General features: G+C 32.8%; 3 protein-coding genes across 3 annotated transcripts; all 3 read right to left on the reverse strand.

Moving 5' to 3' along the window:
- Positions 1-1,569: 1,569 nt before the first annotated feature.
- Positions 1,570-3,915, reverse strand: CYP83D1 (cytochrome P450 monooxygenase CYP83D1). The gene is made up of 2 exons (XM_003550365.5): positions 2,913-3,915; positions 1,570-2,302 (listed from the first exon to the last, which is right to left on the reverse strand). Exons 1-2 carry the CDS (start codon positions 3,852-3,854, stop codon positions 1,685-1,687), a joined length of 1,560 nt encoding a protein of 519 aa, XP_003550413.1. The 5' UTR covers positions 3,855-3,915; the 3' UTR covers positions 1,570-1,684.
- A 2,376-nt stretch (positions 3,916-6,291) lies between these two features.
- On the reverse strand, positions 6,292-6,927 carry LOC100811920 (uncharacterized). Its single transcript, XM_003550366.5, has 2 exons — positions 6,551-6,927; positions 6,292-6,441 (listed from the first exon to the last, which is right to left on the reverse strand). Exons 1-2 carry the CDS (start codon positions 6,828-6,830, stop codon positions 6,374-6,376), a joined length of 348 nt encoding a protein of 115 aa, XP_003550414.1. The 5' UTR covers positions 6,831-6,927; the 3' UTR covers positions 6,292-6,373.
- A 4,704-nt stretch (positions 6,928-11,631) lies between these two features.
- LOC100780547 (3-isopropylmalate dehydratase large subunit, chloroplastic) lies at positions 11,632-23,098 on the reverse strand. The gene is made up of 15 exons (XM_003549406.5): positions 22,892-23,098; positions 22,676-22,789; positions 22,415-22,585; positions 21,409-21,561; positions 21,230-21,298; positions 21,008-21,124; positions 20,093-20,167; positions 19,881-19,958; positions 19,415-19,510; positions 17,688-17,737; positions 16,986-17,040; positions 16,729-16,860; positions 16,034-16,081; positions 15,752-15,910; positions 11,632-11,881 (listed from the first exon to the last, which is right to left on the reverse strand). The coding sequence occupies exons 1-15, from the start codon at positions 22,940-22,942 to the stop codon at positions 11,741-11,743; spliced, it is 1,509 nt and encodes a 502-aa protein (XP_003549454.1). The 5' UTR covers positions 22,943-23,098; the 3' UTR covers positions 11,632-11,740.
- Positions 23,099-23,197: the final 99 nt, after the last annotated feature.

A 23,197-nucleotide genomic window follows, 5' to 3' on the forward strand; every position in this document is an offset into this window, starting at 1 on the left:
AATATGATTTTACATACTTAATGAGTGTCGCTTAATTGACGGATTCAGCTGTTGTCCATTTCCTAAAGGAATAGACATCTTCATTTCTTTTCATCCTCATGTGACACCTAGTCTTACAACACTTCAAAGGCTGAGATTCAATTTCCTACTAATTTTGTAAAGAAAAAAATTGAACACCTTTCCTTTCCCTTCAACAGCTAGGCTCCTCTTTTTTGTTTTTGAGGATACGCCTTTCTCATTGCTGCCACAAGCCTATCTATTTTCTAAAGACCCTTAATTCCTATATCTACTATACTCTCCTTTTCCACAAAAGTTTACTCCTCATTAAGAATTTCCCTCTTTGCCAGGAGAGCTTCCCATTAGAGATTTATAAACTTCGCATTGAAGATTTATTACCTGACTTAACCAAGTATTGGAATAAATATACATTTGCTAATTTACAATACATTTTCTCAATATCAGTCCTCCAAAGCTATATTTGTGCTTGTCACGAGGATACCTTTTTTGACCAATTCAACTTTGGTGGAATGATGGTATTTTTTTTATATTTAGTTTACACTAAGAATATTTTTTAATAGATAGGCAAAGACTAATTTTTTTTAAGTGCATAAGTTATCGAAATGAGTTTTTATCTTTTTTAATGCAATTTTCATATACATGATTAGAAATTTGTGTTATTTATCAATTGTGTTGAACCCTTGTGGACACTTTGTAGGTAATTTTTATTTCTAACAAATGGTTTGAATTTTATTTACTATTTTCAATTTTTGTTTACTTAATTATTTTTTCAACGACTGCTAGTGCTAACTAGTTACCAAAGCATTTGGTACGAAAAGCCGACGAAGAAACCAGACTAATCGCAAAGGGATGACCATTTATGGGTACTTACAACTAAGAAGATTATTTCTTTTTTCTATTTAAAGTGTGTTTTTTTAAATCTTGGTACAAGAATAAGAAATATAATTAAAATTTTCATTTTTATTAAAATATTTCTATTTTTTAATCTCATTATTAATTTTTTTGTGATGTATTATTATTATTATTATCATTCACTCTTTTCAGTTTTACAATAAATGTGTCAAATAATTTAAAATTCAGTGAAAACAATGATATAATTGATGAGATAATAGTTAGCATCGTCTTATTTTTCTAAAAATAAATTGACACTTGAAAAAAATAAAAATAGTATTACACTTTTCAATAAAGTGGTCGGCTAAGAATTCATAAAATTCGTTTTTGTACTAAAGAATATTTTTCTTTATAAGCCTATAATTATTTTAAATTGAAACGAGTATTGAAGACATGCATTACTTGTTATAATATGATGCACATAACTTTTTACGTTGGATGCGAATAATGGTTCGTTCATCTATTTATGAACAAGATGTATAAATTGATCTGCGCACACTAACAAATATCAAAATATATAATTCATCTTTTTTTTTAATCGGATGGAGATCGTTTTGTAATTGGAAAAATATGTTTTTTATTACCTATAGTTTTTGTCTAATATGGTTGAAGACTTTCAAAATATATAATTCACACACACACACACAATGGAGACGCAAATAATAGAACCAGTAATTAATGGTCAATAAACATAGTGCATAGTGCATAGAGCATAGTTGCATACACAAGTCATTATCAACTTTCTTGTGTGTTATAGTGAATGTACCAACGTGTGCTACGTTGTCGGTTTCTTTGCCACTAGGTAAAGATCACTTTTCTTGTGCATCGTTATTCCTGGTTTCATTTGCGTGTCCAACATTTCTTCCTTGTCGAACCCTTTAGCCACTTCCCAATCAAACGTGTGAATGAGATTAGCAAGAGAAAGCTCAACATTCATAATTCCCATGTGCTTCGCAGGACACATTCTCCTTCCAGAACCAAACGGGATCACCTTAAACTCATCATTCCCCTTTAACTCCATCGAACTCTCAAGGAACCTTTCGGGGAAAAATTTCTCAGGCTCTTCCCAATTCTCAGGGTCCCTTGCTATGGCCCATGCATTAACATGCACTATAGTTTTGGCTTGAATTTCGTACCCTTCTATGTTGCATGTTTCCATTGTTACCCTTGGCAAAAGTAGTGGTGAAGGTGGGAATAATCTTAATGTCTCCTTCACCACTGCTTTGAGATAAGGAAGGCTTTCGACATCATCTTCGTTTATGAAATCTTTGTCACCGAATAGATTTCTCACTTCTCCTTGAACCTTGCTCATCACATTGGGATTCTTCAACAGTGCATTCATTGCCCAAACTATTGTCGCGGAACTCGGGTCTGTTCCTGCTATAAAGATGTTCTGCACGCGCGTATACGTATACGCACACGTATCGTATATGCACAAATATAATTAAATAACCTGGCCCTACTTATTGAATTAATTGTATCCAAGTTTTATATGTGAATATGACTTCTTATTTAACTCAATTCCAAAAATTAATTCAACAAATAAAATACATTAATTAATATAAAATCTGATTCATCGTTCTTATCCTATGGAATGAGAACATAAAATTTGTACGTGTAAGACTAAAAATACAGGTAAGGTAAATCAATAGACCTATTATCAACAACTACTAACTATTCAAATAGGTTATATAACTTCTTATAGCATGTTTGTTAACATGATGAGTTACACGTATTCATCATAAGTCTAAGCAACAAATAGTTACTTTTGTATGTTGATTTTATCATGATTTAATTTCTACCGCTAATCTAAATATATTATTAGATATATATATTAGGTTAATTTGGGTTTAACTTAATTAATTAACCCAAAAACTAACAAATAAGATGAGAGCTACCCTTCATCATTTGTATATATGACAATACTCCAACATTATACAGTTATACATAAAAACAATTTATGTAAAAAGAAACAGAGAAGAATGCTTGAATGAGTAATTTACCATGAGCACGGCTTTTATGTGGTCGAGAGTGAGATCAAAGGTGAAGGAACGATCATCAAGTAGCTGGAGAAGAATATCAATAATATCTTTGACTTCTTTGTTGTCATTATCTTTTTTACCACTCTTTGCCGAATCCATGTGATCATAGATGAATCGTTCGTAGCACGCGTCCAACTCCTTGAACGTTTTATCAAGCCGCGATAGAATTCCCGTCACTCTATCAACCCACTTTCCTATAGGCGGAAAATAATCCGAAAAGAAAAACTCCGAAAGCAACGCTTGAGCCTCGTTGAGCAGAACCTGCAACCTGCTCCTCCGGTTTCCCAGTACCTCATCAACAACTACTTCCTCGTACTCACAACCGTAACTTTTCCCCAACGCGATTCTGCATATCAAAGAGTTCGTGAAAGACATCAAAGTTTCGGTCAAGTTCACGACAGTACCCGAAGCTTCGTGTTCCGACAGTTTCCGAACCATTTTTGCAACCTCGTTCTCTCGAATTGGTCGAAAGGACCGAACGCGTTGCGCGCTGAAGAGGTGAACGATGCAGAGTTTCTTCATTTCTCTCCAGTACGGGCCGTACGGTGCGAAGCCCATGTCCAACCCGTCGTAAGAGAGCTTTCTCGGGCCCACGAAGAGAGGCCTGGAAGCGAAGTTGAGGTCGTGGGTTTTCAAGATTTGTTCGGCGATTCTGGCCGATGAAACCACGACGGTTTGCACGGCGCCGAGGCGAAACGACATGAGAGGACCGTGGAGTTTGGCGAGTTGCCATAGGCAGAGATGTGGGGATGAGTTGTGGAGTTGGTGAAGGTTGCCGATGAGAGGAAGAGGTGGAGGACCTGGTGGTCCTCTTGGAGTGTTGTTTCTTTTGTGTGTGTGGGTAATGAAGAGAACAATGGAGATGACTATAGACAATAGAGAAAGAAGAACAAGGATACCCATTATACAATTAACAATACCACTTCACCATGGTTTTAAATACCGAACCCGATGAGACACTCCTCACATGAGTCATTGATTAGATATCACTGTCTTTTATTTTTATTATTATTATAAGATTTAAATTTAAAATTATGTTGGTTATTTTTTATAGGTTAAATTATAATTGTTTTTTTTAATTTTTAAAATATTAGAATTCTGAAAATATATTTGATTTGATTTCTTATTTTTAAGAGAAAATGTATTTTTAGATTTGCTTAAGCATTTTTTCATTTTACTTAAAATGGGGATCCTGCTTTCAACTGAAAATAAGATTTTATTAATTTTTGTTTGGGAAAATATTTTTATCAAAAATATTTTTAAAAATCCAACCAAACGCATTTTTATCACTATTTTATATTTTTAATAAAAATAAAAAATAACCAAACCAAACACGGCCCGAGAGATCAAAATTACAATTTAAACTTTTTTATAAGACTCAATCTATAGTATTCTTTGTTTTTGTTATTTTTAGACTAAAACATCTCTAATTAAAAGAGAGAGAAAATGTATTAACAATCAATTAGAAGGGATAAAATGATGTTAATGATAAGGATAATTTTTAAAAAGTTATAAATTTAAGACAAATCTATTTTCATCGATTAACTTAACTATTTTTTGGTGAAGTAGGTAATTAGATCCTTTAAATAGGAACAAAGGGGTTAAAAAGTTTCAAAATTTTATAACCTTCCTGTTAGGGGGTCGTTCAAATGAAATCCTAAGTTGAATATTCAATTATTTTCTTTCGATTAAGAATGACAATGCAACAAGAGAGATCTGTTTTTGTTAATGTCAAAAACATGGGATCGATTGAAGGATTAATAAAGGGTATAGATTCGATTCAATATATATAAGAAAAGGGATGTCTAGTATTGTTGAATAAGATGATTCGAAAGTAAAATAAATGGAATGAACAAAGTAACAGTTACAAAATATGAAGGAGTGAGTTGGCGTGTTAATATATCTATTTCGAAGACCAATTATTTGTATTTTGCTGTAAATAGGCTGATGTACTATTTGTATTCGGTTACACAAATATTTGCATACGTTCTGTATACCAAACTCTTTGTCATGCTCATGGCTTTGCCGTTCGATAGAAACATGTATATTATTGTCTATTTCTGAGTATATTCTTCCAATACCATCTTCTCCTTTCAATAACACCGTCTTTTATCTATATCTCACTCTCGTGCCTATGACTCATTCTTTATTGTTTTCGAATATTTATGTTTCGTGTTATATTATCGTGAATGCATTAATGAATTCATAAATGTGGTCAATGCAAGTGTTCTTTTATGCTTGTTCACAAAAAGTATTTATGTTTAAACAAATCAATTATTATAACTTAAATACTTGTTTTATATATACTTATTATAAAAATTGTTCTTATAATAAGTTTATGAGAAATACATTGTTTGCTAGTTTGAATACAAAGAATCCTAAAAGTGTTTTGATTTACTATTAATTAATCCTCAATTTAAACTCTTATTTGTTAATTTAATATTTTTTGAACCTAATACCAAAATTTTCAATCAACAATTCCTAAAAAAATCCTTTAAAAAATTACATTGAATATTATTTTGACAACAAGATTTTAACATCTCAACGTCATTCAGATTATAAAAGAAACAATATTTTATTGTAATTTTTATTTTGTAGTTTAGTTGTTAATCACTGATTATAATAATTATTATTATTAGCTAACAGTATAAATATAAAATTGGTTAATATCACAACAACTAATAGTGTTAGTTTAGGGGTGGAGTGTGTGATATTAACCAATTTTATATCTATATTGTTCGCTAATAATAATAATTACTATAATTAGTGATTAACAATTAAACTACAAAATAAAAAAATAAGTTGTTGCGTATATAAGTATGATTATTTTTGTTTCAGAACTGGTTTAAAAAAAATAATTCTGGTTGATGAAGATGACAAAGAAGTAGGGGCCATTTTTTTTATTAAAATTTTATTTAAAAATCATGTGCCTAACATTTTAAATGGAGTTAGCACAAAGTAGGAAGGAAAAAAATTAAGGTGCATGTGTAATTCGAATAAACCTCAAGGAATTTTTTTATTATAAATAATTATTATTCATTCATTTAAATTTGTTTTTCTTATGTATTTGAAAGGAGTTACTTTTTTTATAAAAAAATTATCTTATTTTTGCACGTTTGATTAGAGATAATCGTTTTTATGATAGACGTCATAGGATTCTAATATCTTTACTATGTGTAGTCAACTCTTAAACCTAAATTTTAGTTTCAAATAATTTTTTTAATGTTTTCCATTAATAAACCTTGGTTGCGACTATCTATTTTTTAATTGTTTTTATTGTTATGTCATTACTCCAATTGTGATAATATGAAAACAACATAAGAAAAATGAATGAAAACAATTAGAGAAATAGATATTACTTATTGATTAAAATTTATTTTATTACAATTAACAACCTTTTTCTTGAAGATTCTTGTAACAACTTATTTCTTGTTTTGACATTCTTGCAAGCAGGAATTCATCACAATATTGGTCGAAAGATCACGAACATCTGACAAGAAAAATTAATCATAAAAAACATGTGAAAACATAACTAAATAAATTATAAATAATGATTATAAAACCTTAAAAAGAGGTTGATGTTATAAGAGAATAAATACCATTGTTGATGTTAATGGACTTGATTAAGGCACAACTAGTAAAGCAATCCTTAGCAACGGACACATCATGCTTACAATTTGCAGTGCATTCTTTAACACATTTGTCATACCATGGTTCAACTGGTGCTAAAGCTGCACATTGTACTCTGCATGCTTGTGGACAAGTAAGTCTATTAGTCTCACTGATTGACTCAACTTGCACAAATGGAGGATTGTAATTATTAGCTTGTGCGAACCCTAACATAGACATGATCATAATCATAACTCCAATAGTGTTCATCTTATTTTTTTCCCTTAACTCTTCTTTAAGTCTACACAAACTACTTCAAAAATGCTGTGATGTTTAAAGAAAAATAAACATCAATTTATAGGCATTGAATAATGTATGTTAATGTGATAATGTGATTTGATGATCGGGAAGATGGGCATAAGAAGAAAGTCATGGGTTTAACTACAATTTTAGTCATCTTATTTTAGAAAATCCATAATTTTGGTGTCTTATTTTAAAATAAAAACATTTAGTCATCTTATTTCATAAAATATGTAATTTTGATCCAATTTTTAATTTTGTCTATAGTTATTTCTTTTAATTCTTACATGTAAATTCATTAAACCATTTTTTATGGTACCTTATAAGAATATGTTAGATATAAGATCCAATTAGACAAAAATAAAAGAAATAAAACACCGACAAAACTGAGAATTAGATTTAAATTACGAATTTTCTAAAATAAGGAAATCAGATGTCTTTACTTAAAGTGAAGAGACCAAAATTGTAATTAAATGAAATAAAAGATCAAAATTGTATTTAAAAAAAAATAATACATGTAAAGTAGATTTGACTCCTCAACAAATTTGTGCATCAATCTCTTTCAAAATGTTGCATCATATCAATTTAACTCATTTTTATCAACAAAATATATACATATATTATATATGTAAAATCAATGATAGCCTAAACGTGTATTATCGGTCATAATATCTCTTATCATAATAAATTGACTAAAAAGTTAACAAAAAATAAATGTATAAAAATAGTTATAGACAAAAATGAATTATAAAATATAATGTCAGTAATATAGGAAATATTAAATTATATAATATTTGATAAACATAATAAATATGTCATTAATAAAATTAAATATGTACATTAAATACATGCATTCAATAAAAATAACATTAAATGCATACATTAACTATGTATATTAAATACATGCATTCAATAAAAATAACATTAAATACATACATTAACTATGTATATTAAATACATACATTAAATATATGTATTAAATGCAATAAAAGAAGACATACATTTAATACGTATATTAAATACACATTAAACCATTTATTACATTTATTAAATATATTATATTTCATACACTCTTTTTTGTCATGATGATATTGGTGCATAGTATTTATATACTATCAGCTTTGTCAGATGATTAGTTTTCTTCGTTGATGTTAGACAATAATTCAAATTCGAATTTTCAAATTCTAGTATAGTGTTTATATTTTAAATCTGAAACAATGTTCATCTGAACTTAAAATGATAGGGATGAAAGTTGTCTATCTTGGTTTTGTTGTCACATATTTCAACATCGGTTGCAACAAATATAGTGAGTTTATTTAAAGCACATACTCAAACAAATAAACACGTTAAAAACACAAGATGAATTGTATGGCACAAATATTTTTCTTTTTTTTGGGTATTGTGTCTATGTATTGGTACATTGGTTCCTAAGTTTTTGGAGGTCCTCTTTCTTTGTAACTTATGAGTTTCACTTTCATTTTGTTTTAAAAAAAAACTTTCAAATTGATGAAGATGAAAAAGGAGTAGCAGACATTTTTTGTCTAAAATTTTATTTGAAAATCATGTGCCTAACATTTTAAATTTTTAAAATTTGGCTGTTTAACAAGACATTTCAACTAGTTTCTAAATTTTTTAATAGCTAAAAAAGCTCATTTAATTGTTTGGTAATCAAACCTTTTTAGTAGCTTATAGCATTTTTTGATACACTACTTAGTTATGTTTGGCAAAACTAATTTTTGAAGTAGCTGAAAAATATAAAATGATATAAAAATAATAAAAACATGATTTATTTAAAATAGGCAATGAGGAAAATGAATAAATATATCAAGAATATAAAAGTAAAAGAAAATATAAAAAGCTAGAAACTAACGTCTTAAAAATACTACTTCAAGTATCGTTTCAAAAAATGTTAGATACTACTAAAAAATCTTGTTTAACAAATATTCAAATAAGTTTTTCAGCTAATAAAAAAATGCTAGCAACTAGCCAAAATACCTTGTCGAACATAACCTTGAAATATTATTTTTTTTAAAATGCTAATTTCTAACTTCTAACTTTATTTCATTCCTTTTATCCTTAATATATTTATTAGATTTTCTGCTTACTTTTTAAAAGTAAATTATAATTCTATTATACTTTAGTCACTTAACATCTTTTAATTAGTTCAACAACTAGTTTTACTGAATATTTATAATATAATAAATTAGTTTTTCAACTTATAACTTTTAGCTTCTCATTAGCTTTTTAACTAGTTTTAGTGAACATAACCAAAATAGGAGAGAAAAAATTGAGATGTATGTATAATTCAAATAAACCCCACGATATGTTATTGTAATCTTCTGTTAAAAATGATGAATTGGGGATAAAAAGAACACAAGAATTTGTTGCACCTATATAATATTTAAATATTGCGATAAATATTGTAGATAAATTTTGATAGATGAGAATTTGTCCAATCTAAATCACAATCATTATTTGATTGATGCATGCATTTTGTTAAAATTCTTGATTGAATATTATTATATTTATAATAATTGCATTTATTTTATATTGCATAAATCTAGTTAATATGTTAGATAACCGATTTAACAAAAGCGATACCCGATTTGAAACCAATTAGTGATTGTATTAGTCTAATGATACAAATAACTTTGGACAATAACCATTTTTAAGAAAAAAGTTATAATCAGTAAGAATTTTAGTATATATTAGTGACTTTTATAAATTTGTGAATAACTTAATTAAACGCCAATTAACAAATTAATGAGAAAATGAATATTTCTCAAGAATCATAATTAATGGGTAAGGAAAATTATGAAAATGGAAAATGATATTTATTTTATTTGTATGGAAACACAGTTAATAGGTCTATAAAGGATTGTCTCTGATGTTAAATTCTACTTTTTTTTTCACTAAAGAAAATATTGCAGATCAATTAGGTATTAATTTTTTAAAAAAATCAATGTCTTTGATTAGCATTTAATGGCTTGCTAATGATAGAAATGTTTAATGTTGGAATTAACACTTGACTATTTAAAATTCAAATTTTATACTTTCCAAAATCTAAGATTTTGTTTTTAATTAAATGTGGAAAATTTAACCATTAAATATAGATAGAGTAAATTACACTTATATTTTCTCAAAACTTTGAACTTATTACACACATATCCCTTTAGTAAAAAAAAAAAATTTCACCCCTTACCAATTCCGTTAACTAACGTGTTTATTTTGAAGTGAAAGGTCCAAATAGTCATTCTTACTTGACCTGAAAACAGTATTATTGTCTCTGAAATTAGAAAATCCCAATTGTGCTCTGCTAAGGTTAAGTGGATGAGGGTTTGATGGTGGTGGGTGGCTACAGTTTGAATTTCTTGGTATTTTCTTTTTGTTCGGATGATATAATGGATTAAAATGTTTGAACGAATGGATTTAAATTTGATATTTGGAATGAGAAAATTAAAGAAATCAGTAGCAGAAAATGGTAATTTTTGGGATGAAATTTCATTAGTCTTGTGAGATTCTACAGCAGAAGACAAGTAGAAAATGATAGAAAAAGAAAAGAAAAAAATATTTTATCAAAAAAGAATAAAAAATGTATTTTAAAAATACCAGTTTATCCTGTTTTCTCTCTTGAATCTCAGCCACCGAATATTTTATGAATATATCCTACGGTGTATTCACTTTGGATTCATTAGTTTTGTTTAAAAAGATAACATTCATATTTGATCTAACCTATTGCAACAGAGGATGCTTCTTTGAATATGTACAACAAGAAATCGTGTCTTGTAATCCGTTTGTAAAAAAAAAAAAAAACAATAGATTCACGTCAAGCAAAAGCTACAAAGAACAGTTTCAATGTTTTATTTATTTGCAGCATTTATTTATTTTTACAATAGCTCCTATGTTTTTTCTCAAATCTAATGTGAATAGAACAGTGAGACTTTAGATAGGCAACTGTATCCAAACACAATAGAACTCAGTTGTGATGAGTTGATTTATAGATTATTTAGATCTTAACTGATTAATGAAATAAATATTGTACAAAGTTGTGAAAGGAGTTCTCTGATTTAGAGACAAGGTGGAGAGTTGTTGATTGAAGTGTCTCAATATCAAATTTTTTTCCCCTCTTTCTATCACATCATATTAGTATCTTTATTTTTATCTCTTTTTTTCTCTCAGGTGCCTAAAAGCATTAGAATGTCTAAATACCTTTTTCCTCCCAAGTATACTTTTCACAGAAAATTGGTGAAAGAGCAAACATTACACGGTTAAACTAACTCTAATACCTAGTCTCAAAATAGGGATAAAAGATTTGCATAGGTAGCATTTGGCTCACTTTTTCTGTTAATTCTTAAAAGAAAAAGTCAGGCTAAAACACAGTTAAAAATGCTTTTAAAGTAAAAGTATTTTTTTTCTTCAAATGAACAAAAGCCCAAAAAAAAAACTAATTAATATAGTTTCTACTTTTAAGAACACAAAAGAAGCTAAAAAATAAGACCAAACACTACTAAATTTGAAATTGAACTTCATGTTGATCTGAATTGATCTACCCACATATATGAATGAATGATTCTAAAGATCAACTTAGAACAAACAAAAAGCAAAGTTAATAAAACACGGGTTGACAAGAAAATCCATATGAAATCATACTTGCAACTGTAACAGCAACGACCAAGTCATACTCAACAAGTACTAAATGAACCAATCTTTTTTAACAACCAAAACTGTGTCAATTGAATAATAGTCACCGAAAATTTCTTCAGACAAAAAATACCAAAAGATTGGTCGGCTTAAATAGCTATCAGTTTTAACTTATGGCTAGAGAATACACAACTAACCAACAACGTGTACAACACCAATGGGATGACTGTAACAACATTCTACTGCAAGAACTCTCTAGGATCAGTAACATAACCGGTCAATGCAGATGCAGCAGCTGTATATGGGGAAGCCAAATAGATTTGACCTTCCTTGTGTCCCATTCGGCCCGGGAAGTTCCTGTTCGTAGTTGAAACACAAACCTGCACAACCAGCGTGTAAACAATGGAGTAAATACTCAGATTCTCAATCTCATCACTTATGTAGAAAGCATACAAAAGCAACCATATGGCAGATGAACAACCATTCATCACATAAAAAAAATATGACAGTATTGCTTGCTTGAACATTCTGAAGCACACATCTTTATAATCTACAAAGATCTATAGAACTCCAAGATATAAAGAATTGTATGTAATACTATTATAAAGAGCACACTTCTCATGGCCTTCCATTTTATTAAATAATCACCAAGAAAATTGAAGTAATGTTTAGTCTATAACTTTTTTTAGGCTTCTTTATTGCTGTGTCAAATACAATTCTAGGAAAGATTTTAAAAATAAGGTTTAAATGTTTAATACATCAGGCAGTCTTTGAATTTTTAGGGAAATTTTAATTGAGTTCTTGGGATTAGTTTACAATTTTGTATTGAACTTTTAATACATCAGGAAGTCCCTAAACTAAAACTATGTAATTGGGTCCTTGATCTTCTACAATTTTTGTAATAGAGTTCATAGGATTAGTTTACAGTAGCTTGAAACCACCAGAAAAGTAACAATTTGTGTTGATTTTACTAAATTCAGAGGGATCTACAACAACAACAACAACGCCTTATCCCACCAGGTGGGGTCGGCTACATGGATCAACTTCCGCCATAATGTTCTATCAAGTACCATACTTCTATCCAAATCATTAAGTTCGAGATCCTTTTTGATAACCTCTCTTATAGTCTTTTTGGGTCTTCCTCTGCCTCGAATTGTTTGCCTTCTCTCCATCTGGTCTACTCTCCTCACTACAGAGTCTACCGGTCTTCTCTCTACATGCCCAAACCACCTAAGTCTATTTTCCACCATCTTCTCTACAATAGGCGCTACTCCAACCCTCTCTCTAATAGCTTCGTTTCTAATTTTATCCTGTTGAGTCTTACCACACATCCACCGCAACATCCTCATCTCCGCTACACCTACTTTATTCTCATGTTGGCTCTTGATCGCCCAACATTCTGTTCCGTACAAAATCGCCGGTCTTACCGCAGTCCGATAAAACTTTCCCTTTAGCTTGATCGGTACCTTTGCATCACATAACACCCCCGATGCTTTTCTCCATTTCATCCATCCTGCTTGAATGCGATGATTCACATCCCCTTCAATTTCTCCATCATCCTGTATTACAGACCCAAGATATTTAAACCGTGTGACTTGAGGGATAATATGGTCTCCTATTTTCACCTCTGAGTTAGAAACCCTCCTTCTTTTGTTGAACTTACATTCCATATACTCCGATTTGTTTCTGCTTAGGCAAAAGCCATGTGTTTCTAGAGCTCGTCTCCAAGTTTCCAACCTCTCATTCAACTCCTCCCTCGACTCTCCAAGGAGGACTATGTCATCTGCAAAAAGCATGCATCTCAGCGCTATCTCTTGGATTTGTTCCGTGAGGACATCCAGAATTAAGGTAAAAAGGTAGGGGCTAAGGGTTGACCCTTGATGCAAACCAATTGTGATGGGAAAATCGTCTGACTCTCCACCCTGTGTCCTAACACTAGTCGATACCCTATCATACATATCTTGGATAGCTCGAATATATGCAACCCTAACCCCTTTCTTCTCTAGAGCTTTCCACAAAATCTCTCTAGGCACTCTATCATACGCTTTCTCCAAATCAATAAAAATCAAGTGCAAGTCTTGTTGGTCCATGCGATATTGCTCCATCACCCGCCGTAATAAATAAATCGCTTCCATGGTCGACCTTCCCGGCATGAAACCAAATTGATTCTCAGTAACTTGAGTCTCCTTTCTTAATCTCCGTTCGATCACTTTTTCCCATAATTTCATAGTATGACTCGAGCTTGATTCCCCTATAATTTGCACAATTTTGTATATCCCCCTTGTTCTTATAGATTGGCACTAACGTGCTTCTCCTCCATTCCTCCGGCATGCGTTTTGACCTCATAATTTCATTAAAGAGTTTGGTGAGCCACTCAAGACCTCTATCTCCAAGAGTTTTCCACACTTCAATAGGTATGTTGTCTGGCCCCACCGCCTTACCGTTACTCATTCTTTTCAACGCTTCCTTTACTTCCTGTTTCTGAATCCGACGATAGTACTTATAGTTCCGGTCCTCTTCTCTTGTGTCTAGACTGCTAGAGTCATATCCATATCCATCATTAAATAAGTTGTGGAAATACGCCTTCCACCTTTCCTTGATATCTTTTTCATGCACTAAGACTTTGCCTTCTTCATCCTTAACACACTTTACTTGATCCAGGTCTCTAGTCTTCCTCTCTCTACCCTTAGCAAGCCTATATATAGATCTTTCTCCGTCCCTGGTTCCTAGAGCTTGGTATAGTCCGTCAAAAGCTTGGGCTCTTGCCTCACTCACCGCCTTTTTGGTTTCATTTCTAGCTATCTTATACTTATCCCAAGTTTCAGAATTTCTACACCTAGACCACTCCTTGAAACACTCCTTTTTTACTCTAACTTTGCTCTGAACACTTTCATTCCACCACCACGATTCTTTACCCCTAGGTCCAAAACCTCTAGATTCACCCAACGTCTCTTTAGCCACTTTAATAATCTCTTGGGACATCTTGTTCCACAGATCATTTGCACTTCCTTGTGATTGTCCACACCATCCCTCCCATATCTTTTGTTGGAAGATTCCTTGTTTCTCACCCTTCAAGTGCCACCATTTGATCCTTGGTGCTACCATAGGACTTCTTCTCTTTGCCCTATCTCTAATTCTTACATCCATAACCAAAACTCTATGTTGGGTAGTCAGGCTCTCTTCCGGGATAACTTTACAGTTCAAGCAATACTTCCTATCAGACTTCCTGATAAGGAAGAAATCTATCTGAGAACATGTCCCTCCACTTTTGTAAGTGATAAGATGGTCCTCTCTTTTCTTAAACCATGTATTGGCTATAGAAAGATCCAAAGCCTCCGAAAACTCCAAGATGGATTTACCCTCCCCATTCATCTCCCCTAGGCCAAAACCCCCATGCACCCCCTCAAAACCTCTAGCCACGCTACCTACATGTCCATTGAGATCCCCTCCTAGGAAAACTTTCTCTCCTTGGGGTATATCCTGAAGTACCCCTTTTAGATCCTCCCAAAATTTTACCTTAAAGTGTTCTGCTAACCCAACCTGAGGTGCGTACCCACTAATAACATTAAAGGTGTCCTGTCCCACTACCAATTTTAAGGCTATGATACGATCTCCTACTCTTCTTACATCCACGACATCCTTCTTCCACTCCTTGTCCACAATAATCCCTACCCCATTTCTTGATCTGATTTTTTTCGTATACCACAACTTAAAATTCAGAGGGATCTAATTACAAAAATTGTAGAAGAACAAGGACCCAATTACAATTTTTTTAGTTTAAGAACCTAAATAAAAATACCGAAATAGTTCAGGGATCTATTGATATATTAAATCTTAAAACAAAAGTTTTAATGACTAAAAGCCAATATATAGAAATTGGGTTTGTTTGGATAAGCTTATCATTATCCCTCTCAGCATACCATTATCAGCTGGGCATGAGAAGCATTAAGAAGGGCACCACAACTCTTGTTAATTACAAAGAAAAAGTTGTTTTCACATGCTGATGATTTCCATCACTGAAAGGTTCAATCAATGTTCTTTAAATATAAACCATCTCATTTCATGTCATAAAACAGTATAGGAATGAACAGGTACTAATTTGCTTACATAAAGAAATTATATTTAGCCCAAGACGGGTCAATGCATATATTTGCAATTCCTTCAATATAATAATAAGGATAAAAGTAACAGGTAGAATTTGAACTACACTAGTATATTACAAGATGCAGGGGCCGAAGCAAGGAACTTGCCTTAGGTTCATTCATGCGTGCGTAAGTATCTTTCGGGCCACCCAAACAAGCACCGCAACTAGGACTAGCTGGTGTGTCACACCCAGCTTCTTCAAATATCTGGGAGCACGTCTTACCACCAGATCCAGGGACTGGAAGGGAGTATAAGTCCATCCAAACCTGAAATTCCATTGATAGAGATAAGTTGGAAAATTATCATCCACCATGATTTCCCAAGAGAATTTTCTTAATCACACGTAAATCAACTGATATAAAGATATATAAATATGAAAATTTCCAGACCTTTTGTGTTGCAGGCACAAGAAATGTAGGAACTTTGACCTGTTTACCCTGCAGATGCAGACATCATGTTCTACATTATGGGAAATAGTTGAAGGAATTCATGTTGGAAATAATAAAAGTTAATGCACTTAGGAAATAATATGTTCATGTATCAAATTGCTAAAATGCATTTAGTGCTCATGGGTATTAGTGTCTACGAAGTTGCATTCAATTAATAGTAGCCTAGGAAACAGTCTCCAATAAGTCTATTTTCAGAACCTTTATATATAGGATGTCTTCCATAAACCCATGTATTACATTCTTGATTCTACTGAATAAAAAATATTCCCATAATTTCATTCTCTATATTCTTGCTAAAATATTCTGTCCTATCTCTTTCTTTCCCCCTCTAAATTCAAAAATTCATAGGAGACATTGGCACAAATGAAACAAAAAGCTAGAAAATTCTAACTGCAATACAAGATTAAAAAAAACACCATACAAGAAAACATGCTGACCAGTCCTTATCCATTTTAGGATACATATTAGTATACCATACTGAGTACTAACAAGTGAAAAGTACATAAATATAGTAAAGAAGTCTAGGACTCAACTACTAAAGCTGTTAATAATATCTTATCAAAACTTAAGTTAACATCTTTTATAACTTAGACCATATATATGCAATAGGAAAATATTCAAAATATGATGCTTACTGATGCCAGAAAAACTTTTGCAGCAGCCATGAAATCCTCCGTTTTGCCACCTGTACAAGATCCTATGTATACTCTGTCAATTTTTACATCCTTGCACTCCCTTGCCAAAGCACGATTATCTGGAGAATGAGGCTGCAACATTTATAAGCATTATATTAACTGAGGAACCTAGTGGCAGCATCAGATAATAACAACACAGCTGCATGGAAAATAAACACAGAACAAAACCTCATTGGAAATGCAATCAATAGACTAACCTTGGCCACCACTGGCTCCAATTTTGAGACATCAAATCTATACTCAGCAAGAAATCTAGATGGCAACAAAAAAAAGGTGTTAGTAATTAATAATAATTAAAACGGATTACCAATGGATACTAATATGTTCATGTATCAAATTGATAAAATCCAGGGAGGTGATTGTAGCTCAATCTACAAAGCAAGCCAATTGCAATATAACATTACCATGAAGCAGCTATCATAACCACAACACACCAAAATGGAAGGATCAGTAGATAGTCTGTTATACTTTCTATATGTGTACCATATCATCCTCACAAAATGAAACATTTTCTTTGTAAAATCCCCAAAGTCAACATGCAATCCCAAGCTGTTCCTCACACAAATGGCCAGTGAATTTATATTCCTTTCTTCATACTCCTTTTTAAGCTTTTCCTTTCTTAATGACAGAATAAGAGTAACAAAATCTGTAATTATACCATACCGACATTGAAAAGTTGATAAGTACAAGCAACACCATAGGATTTTTCATACCGTGATAAATATTTTTCATGTCTATTTATACTAACAATGAATTTTATAAAATGCCACTTGTCCATCAAGACTTTCAACAGACAAATTGCAATTTATTGAATACAAGGCGATACATTCAGCATTGGATTTTCCTAAACACTGAATATAATGAGGGAAAACAAGAAGAAATTAGAAAATTATAACTACCTTGCTTGATCGTCACTATAAACAGGTTCATATGGCAGAGATGTCTTGCCCTGCAAAATGGAAACAATATTAAAACCAATGCTGCAAAAGACATGGGCATAATATGCAACGGGAAACAATATTAAAACCAATGCTGGAAAAGACATGGGCATAATATGCAAAGGGAAATTATGATTGATCAGGAACCACACATAGGCACCCACTATGTTAATACATCAAAACTGAATGAGATGTAATTCAGAAGCCACCCAAACCAATAAAAAAAGAAAAACAGAATTCTTTCAATACCAAATACCAATCAAGATTATCCACGATAGACAAAATACTGCACATTCATCTTAAGATAACAGCCAGACAATTACAAATTTTGAATCTTAGTGTCAAGAGCATCTAAGATACTTAAAATGATTCTGAGATACTTCATGATATTATGAAATATTTACCAGATCTTCCACCAAGCCCCCCAAGCTAAAGCTTGCTAAGCTTTTACCTTATTACAAAAAAATATTCTACAAAATAGAAAATAACATAAATATGAAGTGGTTCCCATAAATCATAGCTTAAAAGGCAACTTCATCATTAATGGGAAGAGTAATTGCTGCATGCTAGTATGATTCATCAGTGGGAATGAGAAAGATGACTAACACACCATAATCGCAACTGGAAGACCAAACAAAGCCCAATGCACAAAAAAACAGAGATAACCACGGTAGAAATCTCAAAAAACAGCCCAAGCCTACCAAAAATAACTCAAATCTCATGATGGTACTACAAAGAACATACCAGATCACATCAAACAATGCAGAAGCAGAACACAGGCAAAGGGAGGCAGACAGCCACATCAAGGTGGCAAACAAGGGTGATGGGGCTTGTCCTGCCTGGAGATGGTGCGGTAGGACAAATAGTGACGAAGGTGGACAATCTGGACATACTAGAGTTGATGGCAAAAACAGTTACATGAAAAGCTGCATGGGCAAGGTAGATCTGACATTTGCAGCTGCATAAGAGGAAGAAAATGATATTGGTCCAGGATTTTGGTGGCCAGAATTTGTCACATCCAATGGAAAGATAAAGAGGATATGATTAAATTATTTGATTAGTTATTCTTTGACGAGAACCTTGGGAAAACTACACCACAAAGGCTAACTGTTGTAGTTGAAGAGCCCAAGGTTTTATAAACCCCACACTAGAATCCCATACTTCCAATGTGAGACTCAAGTCCTATACCTTGCTATTGGATCTTAATATTATAAAAAAATTATCTATTTTATTTGACAAACAAAATTCCAAATTTTGAAAAACTAGATAGTGGAATACTAACAAGACAGGTTACAGAGGATGATGTCAGGTTTAAAATAACAGTTTTAGATAGAGAAGGAAGAAAAAATAGAATGGAGACTCAACATAATAGGACATAAAACTGATATTGTGTATGATGAGGCAATACACAGCACCAACCACTATTTAAACTTGTACATAATATTATACTAGACTCCTAATCCTAATCAAATAACGAAACAAATCATGAAATATAATGAAATACAGAAACCATTACTAAGTGATCATCTAAAATTATTCTAGGATACAATCAAGATATTATGAAATCTTTAACAATGACCAAATGCTAATACAATCTTCTCTTAAAAAATCCATTGAGAAAGCCAATGAGAACATATAACTTTAGAGGCAAGATACCAATTTCAGTGCATCTACTCAGTTGCACAAACCTCAAGATATTTAAATGTAGTGCTGTCAGCAGGAACAACACCATTCTTTCCACCAGCTTCAACAACCATGTTGCACAATGTCATCCGTTCTTCCATCTATCCAAGAGGAACAAATTACCAAAACAACTTTTATTTATAATAAAAAAGAAAGAGTTCTGAGATTGAAGAAAAATTTATGGCCCGTTTACTTGTGTTTTCACTTTTTAATTACAAAACTACCACTTCGTTTTCAATTTCTTCCTTGTTTTCAAAGACTTGTACAGGAAACACTGAAAACAACCCTTTTTTTTGTTTTTGTTTTATCTGTTTCCTGTATAAATCTTCAAAAACAGGAAACAAATTGAAAACAAGACGGCAATTTTGTAATTAAAAAGAGAAAACAAAAAATGAAAACAGAAAAAGAAAATACAAGTAAACAGGCACTTGGAGTTACATCATAATATAACATCTTGCTGTGCATACTTACAGTTAAACTTTCAACAGTTGTACCGACAAACTCCATCGATTTATATGTTGCACCAGCCACAGTTATTTCACCAATAATCTGTAAGGTAAACCATCCATTCATGTAAGGATGTAATTTTTATATTTGCTGCATGAAAATGAGCAAACAATCATAGTCACCTGATGGCTATGCTATGTCCAACAGAAACAAAAGTACAGAATCAAGGCACTTACTTGCAGAATCAAATCCTTAGAAAGCAAATAATCAGGCATTTCTCCATCCATTACAAATCTCAAAGTTGGGGGCACCTGAATTTGAATAAGATATATTATGAAAAACAGTTATATCTCTACTATTAATAAATCAAAGAAAAAAGTACTTTTCCATCTTTGTTCCTGTCACAAAATATTTTAAAAAATCTTTATTAATTTCTGTTTTTTCTGTTTTGCCCTCATAGTATCTTCAATTCTTTTTCGCTCAAAATGAGCAGATAACTCTTGGAAATACATTAAGCAGCCAATGGAAAATGGCTAACAAGAAAAGCTATAATATGTTCTTTCAAGTACTTGAATATTATAGACTGTTAAAAGAAATACAACAAAGTTGACAGCAAATTTTGTCTGCCAAGCAGATAAGAGTAAAATGATGTGAAAAGCAAAAAATAATACATAATAAACCTATTTGGGTCTATAACTACCAAGTATAAAACCTTAGGGTGGAGTTGATGATTAAGGTAAAAAATATAATGATCATAAAGCATATTTTCTATTAAAATCTAAGAGGTGTGAGCCTTGCCATTGTTACCCCATCCCTCCTCCCCTCCACCTCCTGACACAGGAGCAATTAATAGTACAATTGTGTTAAAACAATGTGTGTTAATGATACAAGTGTTGGGGACAAGTAGGGGCCTAATGCTCTCGTAAGTTGAAACCCTTGTCTATGCATAATATATAGATACAGAGCCTGATCAGTAAGATCAGTGACCCCAATCTATGCATAATATATAGATACAGAACCTACTCAGTAAGATCAGTGATCCCAATAATTAAAGAGAGGTTTCTCTCCTTCTCTCCCTATCTACTGAGGGTATCTATGGCTGGTTTCTGGAAGGAACCCTCAAGTTAGAATGGGCCTTTAGCAGAAACTACCTTAAGCAGAAGTTTCCCAGTTCCCAGCACAAAGCCAGCATCAGTATTACCAATCCCTGTAGCAAATTGGCCAAATGCTCCAGCAGTACAAGTGTGAGAATCAGTACCTAAGAGAACCTGCAGGTAACAGAGAGAAATTAGCAAAGCAGGAACCAAACTTCTGTCAAACAAATGAACAATACTTCACTATAATAAAATAAAAACTGGTTAAACTAAGCGAACCTCTCCAGGCCTACAATGACCTTCCTGAGCAAGGGCAACATGGCAAACACCCTTATAGTCTGGATTTACCTGTATTTTATAATCTCACAGTCAATGTTCTTGGACATTGTGCATTAAAATGCTCTTTAAGAATTGAAAAGAACAAATCAAGATTGAAAAAAAAACAAAAGAATGCATACCTTAAAATTACTGAGATCCTTAATATCATAAAAGTACTTGATATTCTGCTCATGGCAGAAATCTCTTAATATGTCTACATTGCGATTGGCACGTTCATCACTTGTGAATATATAATGGTCGGGTATTATTACAAGCTTTTCACGGTCCCAAACCTTCAAAAGAACAACACAATCAGGAAATCACAGAACTTAGGTCTCAGCATGTAACTAGATTGACTGCCACAGCAATCCAAGAAAAATTACAATCATTCTACAAGCCACATATTTCTATCCCTCAAAGCCCAAGATAATTTTTCAGCACAGGTAACTTTCAAGGTAAAAGAATCAACCATATAACGGACAGAAACAAATGCACAATTAAACCAGCAAATGTATTTTAAAGTCCATGCTTGCAAAAATCATCATCATTTTATATCCCTTTTTCAGCACTTACAATGCTTGTAGCACCACTCACATGACTTGTAAATTGAAAAAACTCCCAAGAAGAAAGCACATACGACATAACTTCATTTTCGATAAATAGAAAATATCACTCAGATTGTTCCTAAAATAGATTTCACTATTTGACATTTGGCAGAACATGGGTTTGCACCTAACTTAATCCTACAAAACCGGCTTGCAAGGTCTTGCAAGGTGAGAATTACTCCCCATTTATATAGTTTATCTCAACACTACCTTTAGTCGATGTGGGACTTCAACATGTTCCGTTTGTCCATGGCTACCCGCCATGTGGGACTTTCAACACACCCCCTCTATGTAGGGGTGACCACAATTTAGGTAGTTTATCCAACATCTCCCTCACACTGCCTAAAGCGTGACAGACACAGGGAACCATTTAGGATAGGCTCCGAACTCCAATACCATGTCAACAACCCTCATAATTTCAATGGCCATCCAATCCAACCACATGGAATGCATATCCACAAAGCATCAGAAAAATATCAAAACACCCTAAAAAAGAGAGTCCGAAGTAACAGCAGCCAATTAAGACAATTAGCAAACTTACCTTGGCATCGTCACCAAACTCCCTCTTGAAAATCCCAATAGAACCAGGGCCACACACATCATGTGTCATCAAAATATCAACATTGACCCAAACATTATCGCCAGGGGTCAGCTGTACCTTCTCAGAAGCTCTGGCCAGTATCTTCTCAGTCATGGTCATTGCAGTCCTCACCTGAAACACATCAACAGGCCACAATCACAAACACCCAAAAAAACTCCAAGAATCCAAAAGGGGTACCCCTTTGAAGAAAAAAAACTGAACTGATCCAGTGGTGGAAGGTTGGCGCTGAGGCGCCGCCACAGCACAACGGATTATTCTCCTTGGAAGCGCTTTGAAGCATCGCTGAGAAGTGAAAGCAGAGAGAGAGACATCCTTCTGAGAGAGAAACAAAAGGGGTGCAAGTTAACACCTTTGGGCAGAAGGGGTGCAGAAAAAATGAAGCTTTTTGAAGAATGAGACTGATGAAAGGGGGTTTACCTTTATGCGGGGGAAGGAAGTGAATGATGGAGAGAGAAGAGAGGAAGCCATTGAATATGTGATGAACAAAGAGAGTAGTAATAAGTGGAGGTTCTGGGTATGATTCTGACTTTAAAACTATGTGGTGTTGTCGACGGGTGCTTGCGTGTGTGGTGCACGGTGCGAGAATAATCATGACCGTTGGTTTAGAAGAGTGAGAGAGGTTCTGCTCCGCCGCCATTGTGACTGTCTTTACGTTTGCGGCGATAAGTGCTTGTGCTCAAATCGCAAACAGCTGCGCGTTTTCGTAACACGTGTCTATTGGGC

The sequence above is a fragment of the Glycine max genome, chromosome 17 (assembly GCF_000004515.6).
Source record: "Glycine max cultivar Williams 82 chromosome 17, Glycine_max_v4.0, whole genome shotgun sequence".
Classification (NCBI taxonomy): Eukaryota; Viridiplantae; Streptophyta; class Magnoliopsida; order Fabales; family Fabaceae; genus Glycine; species Glycine max.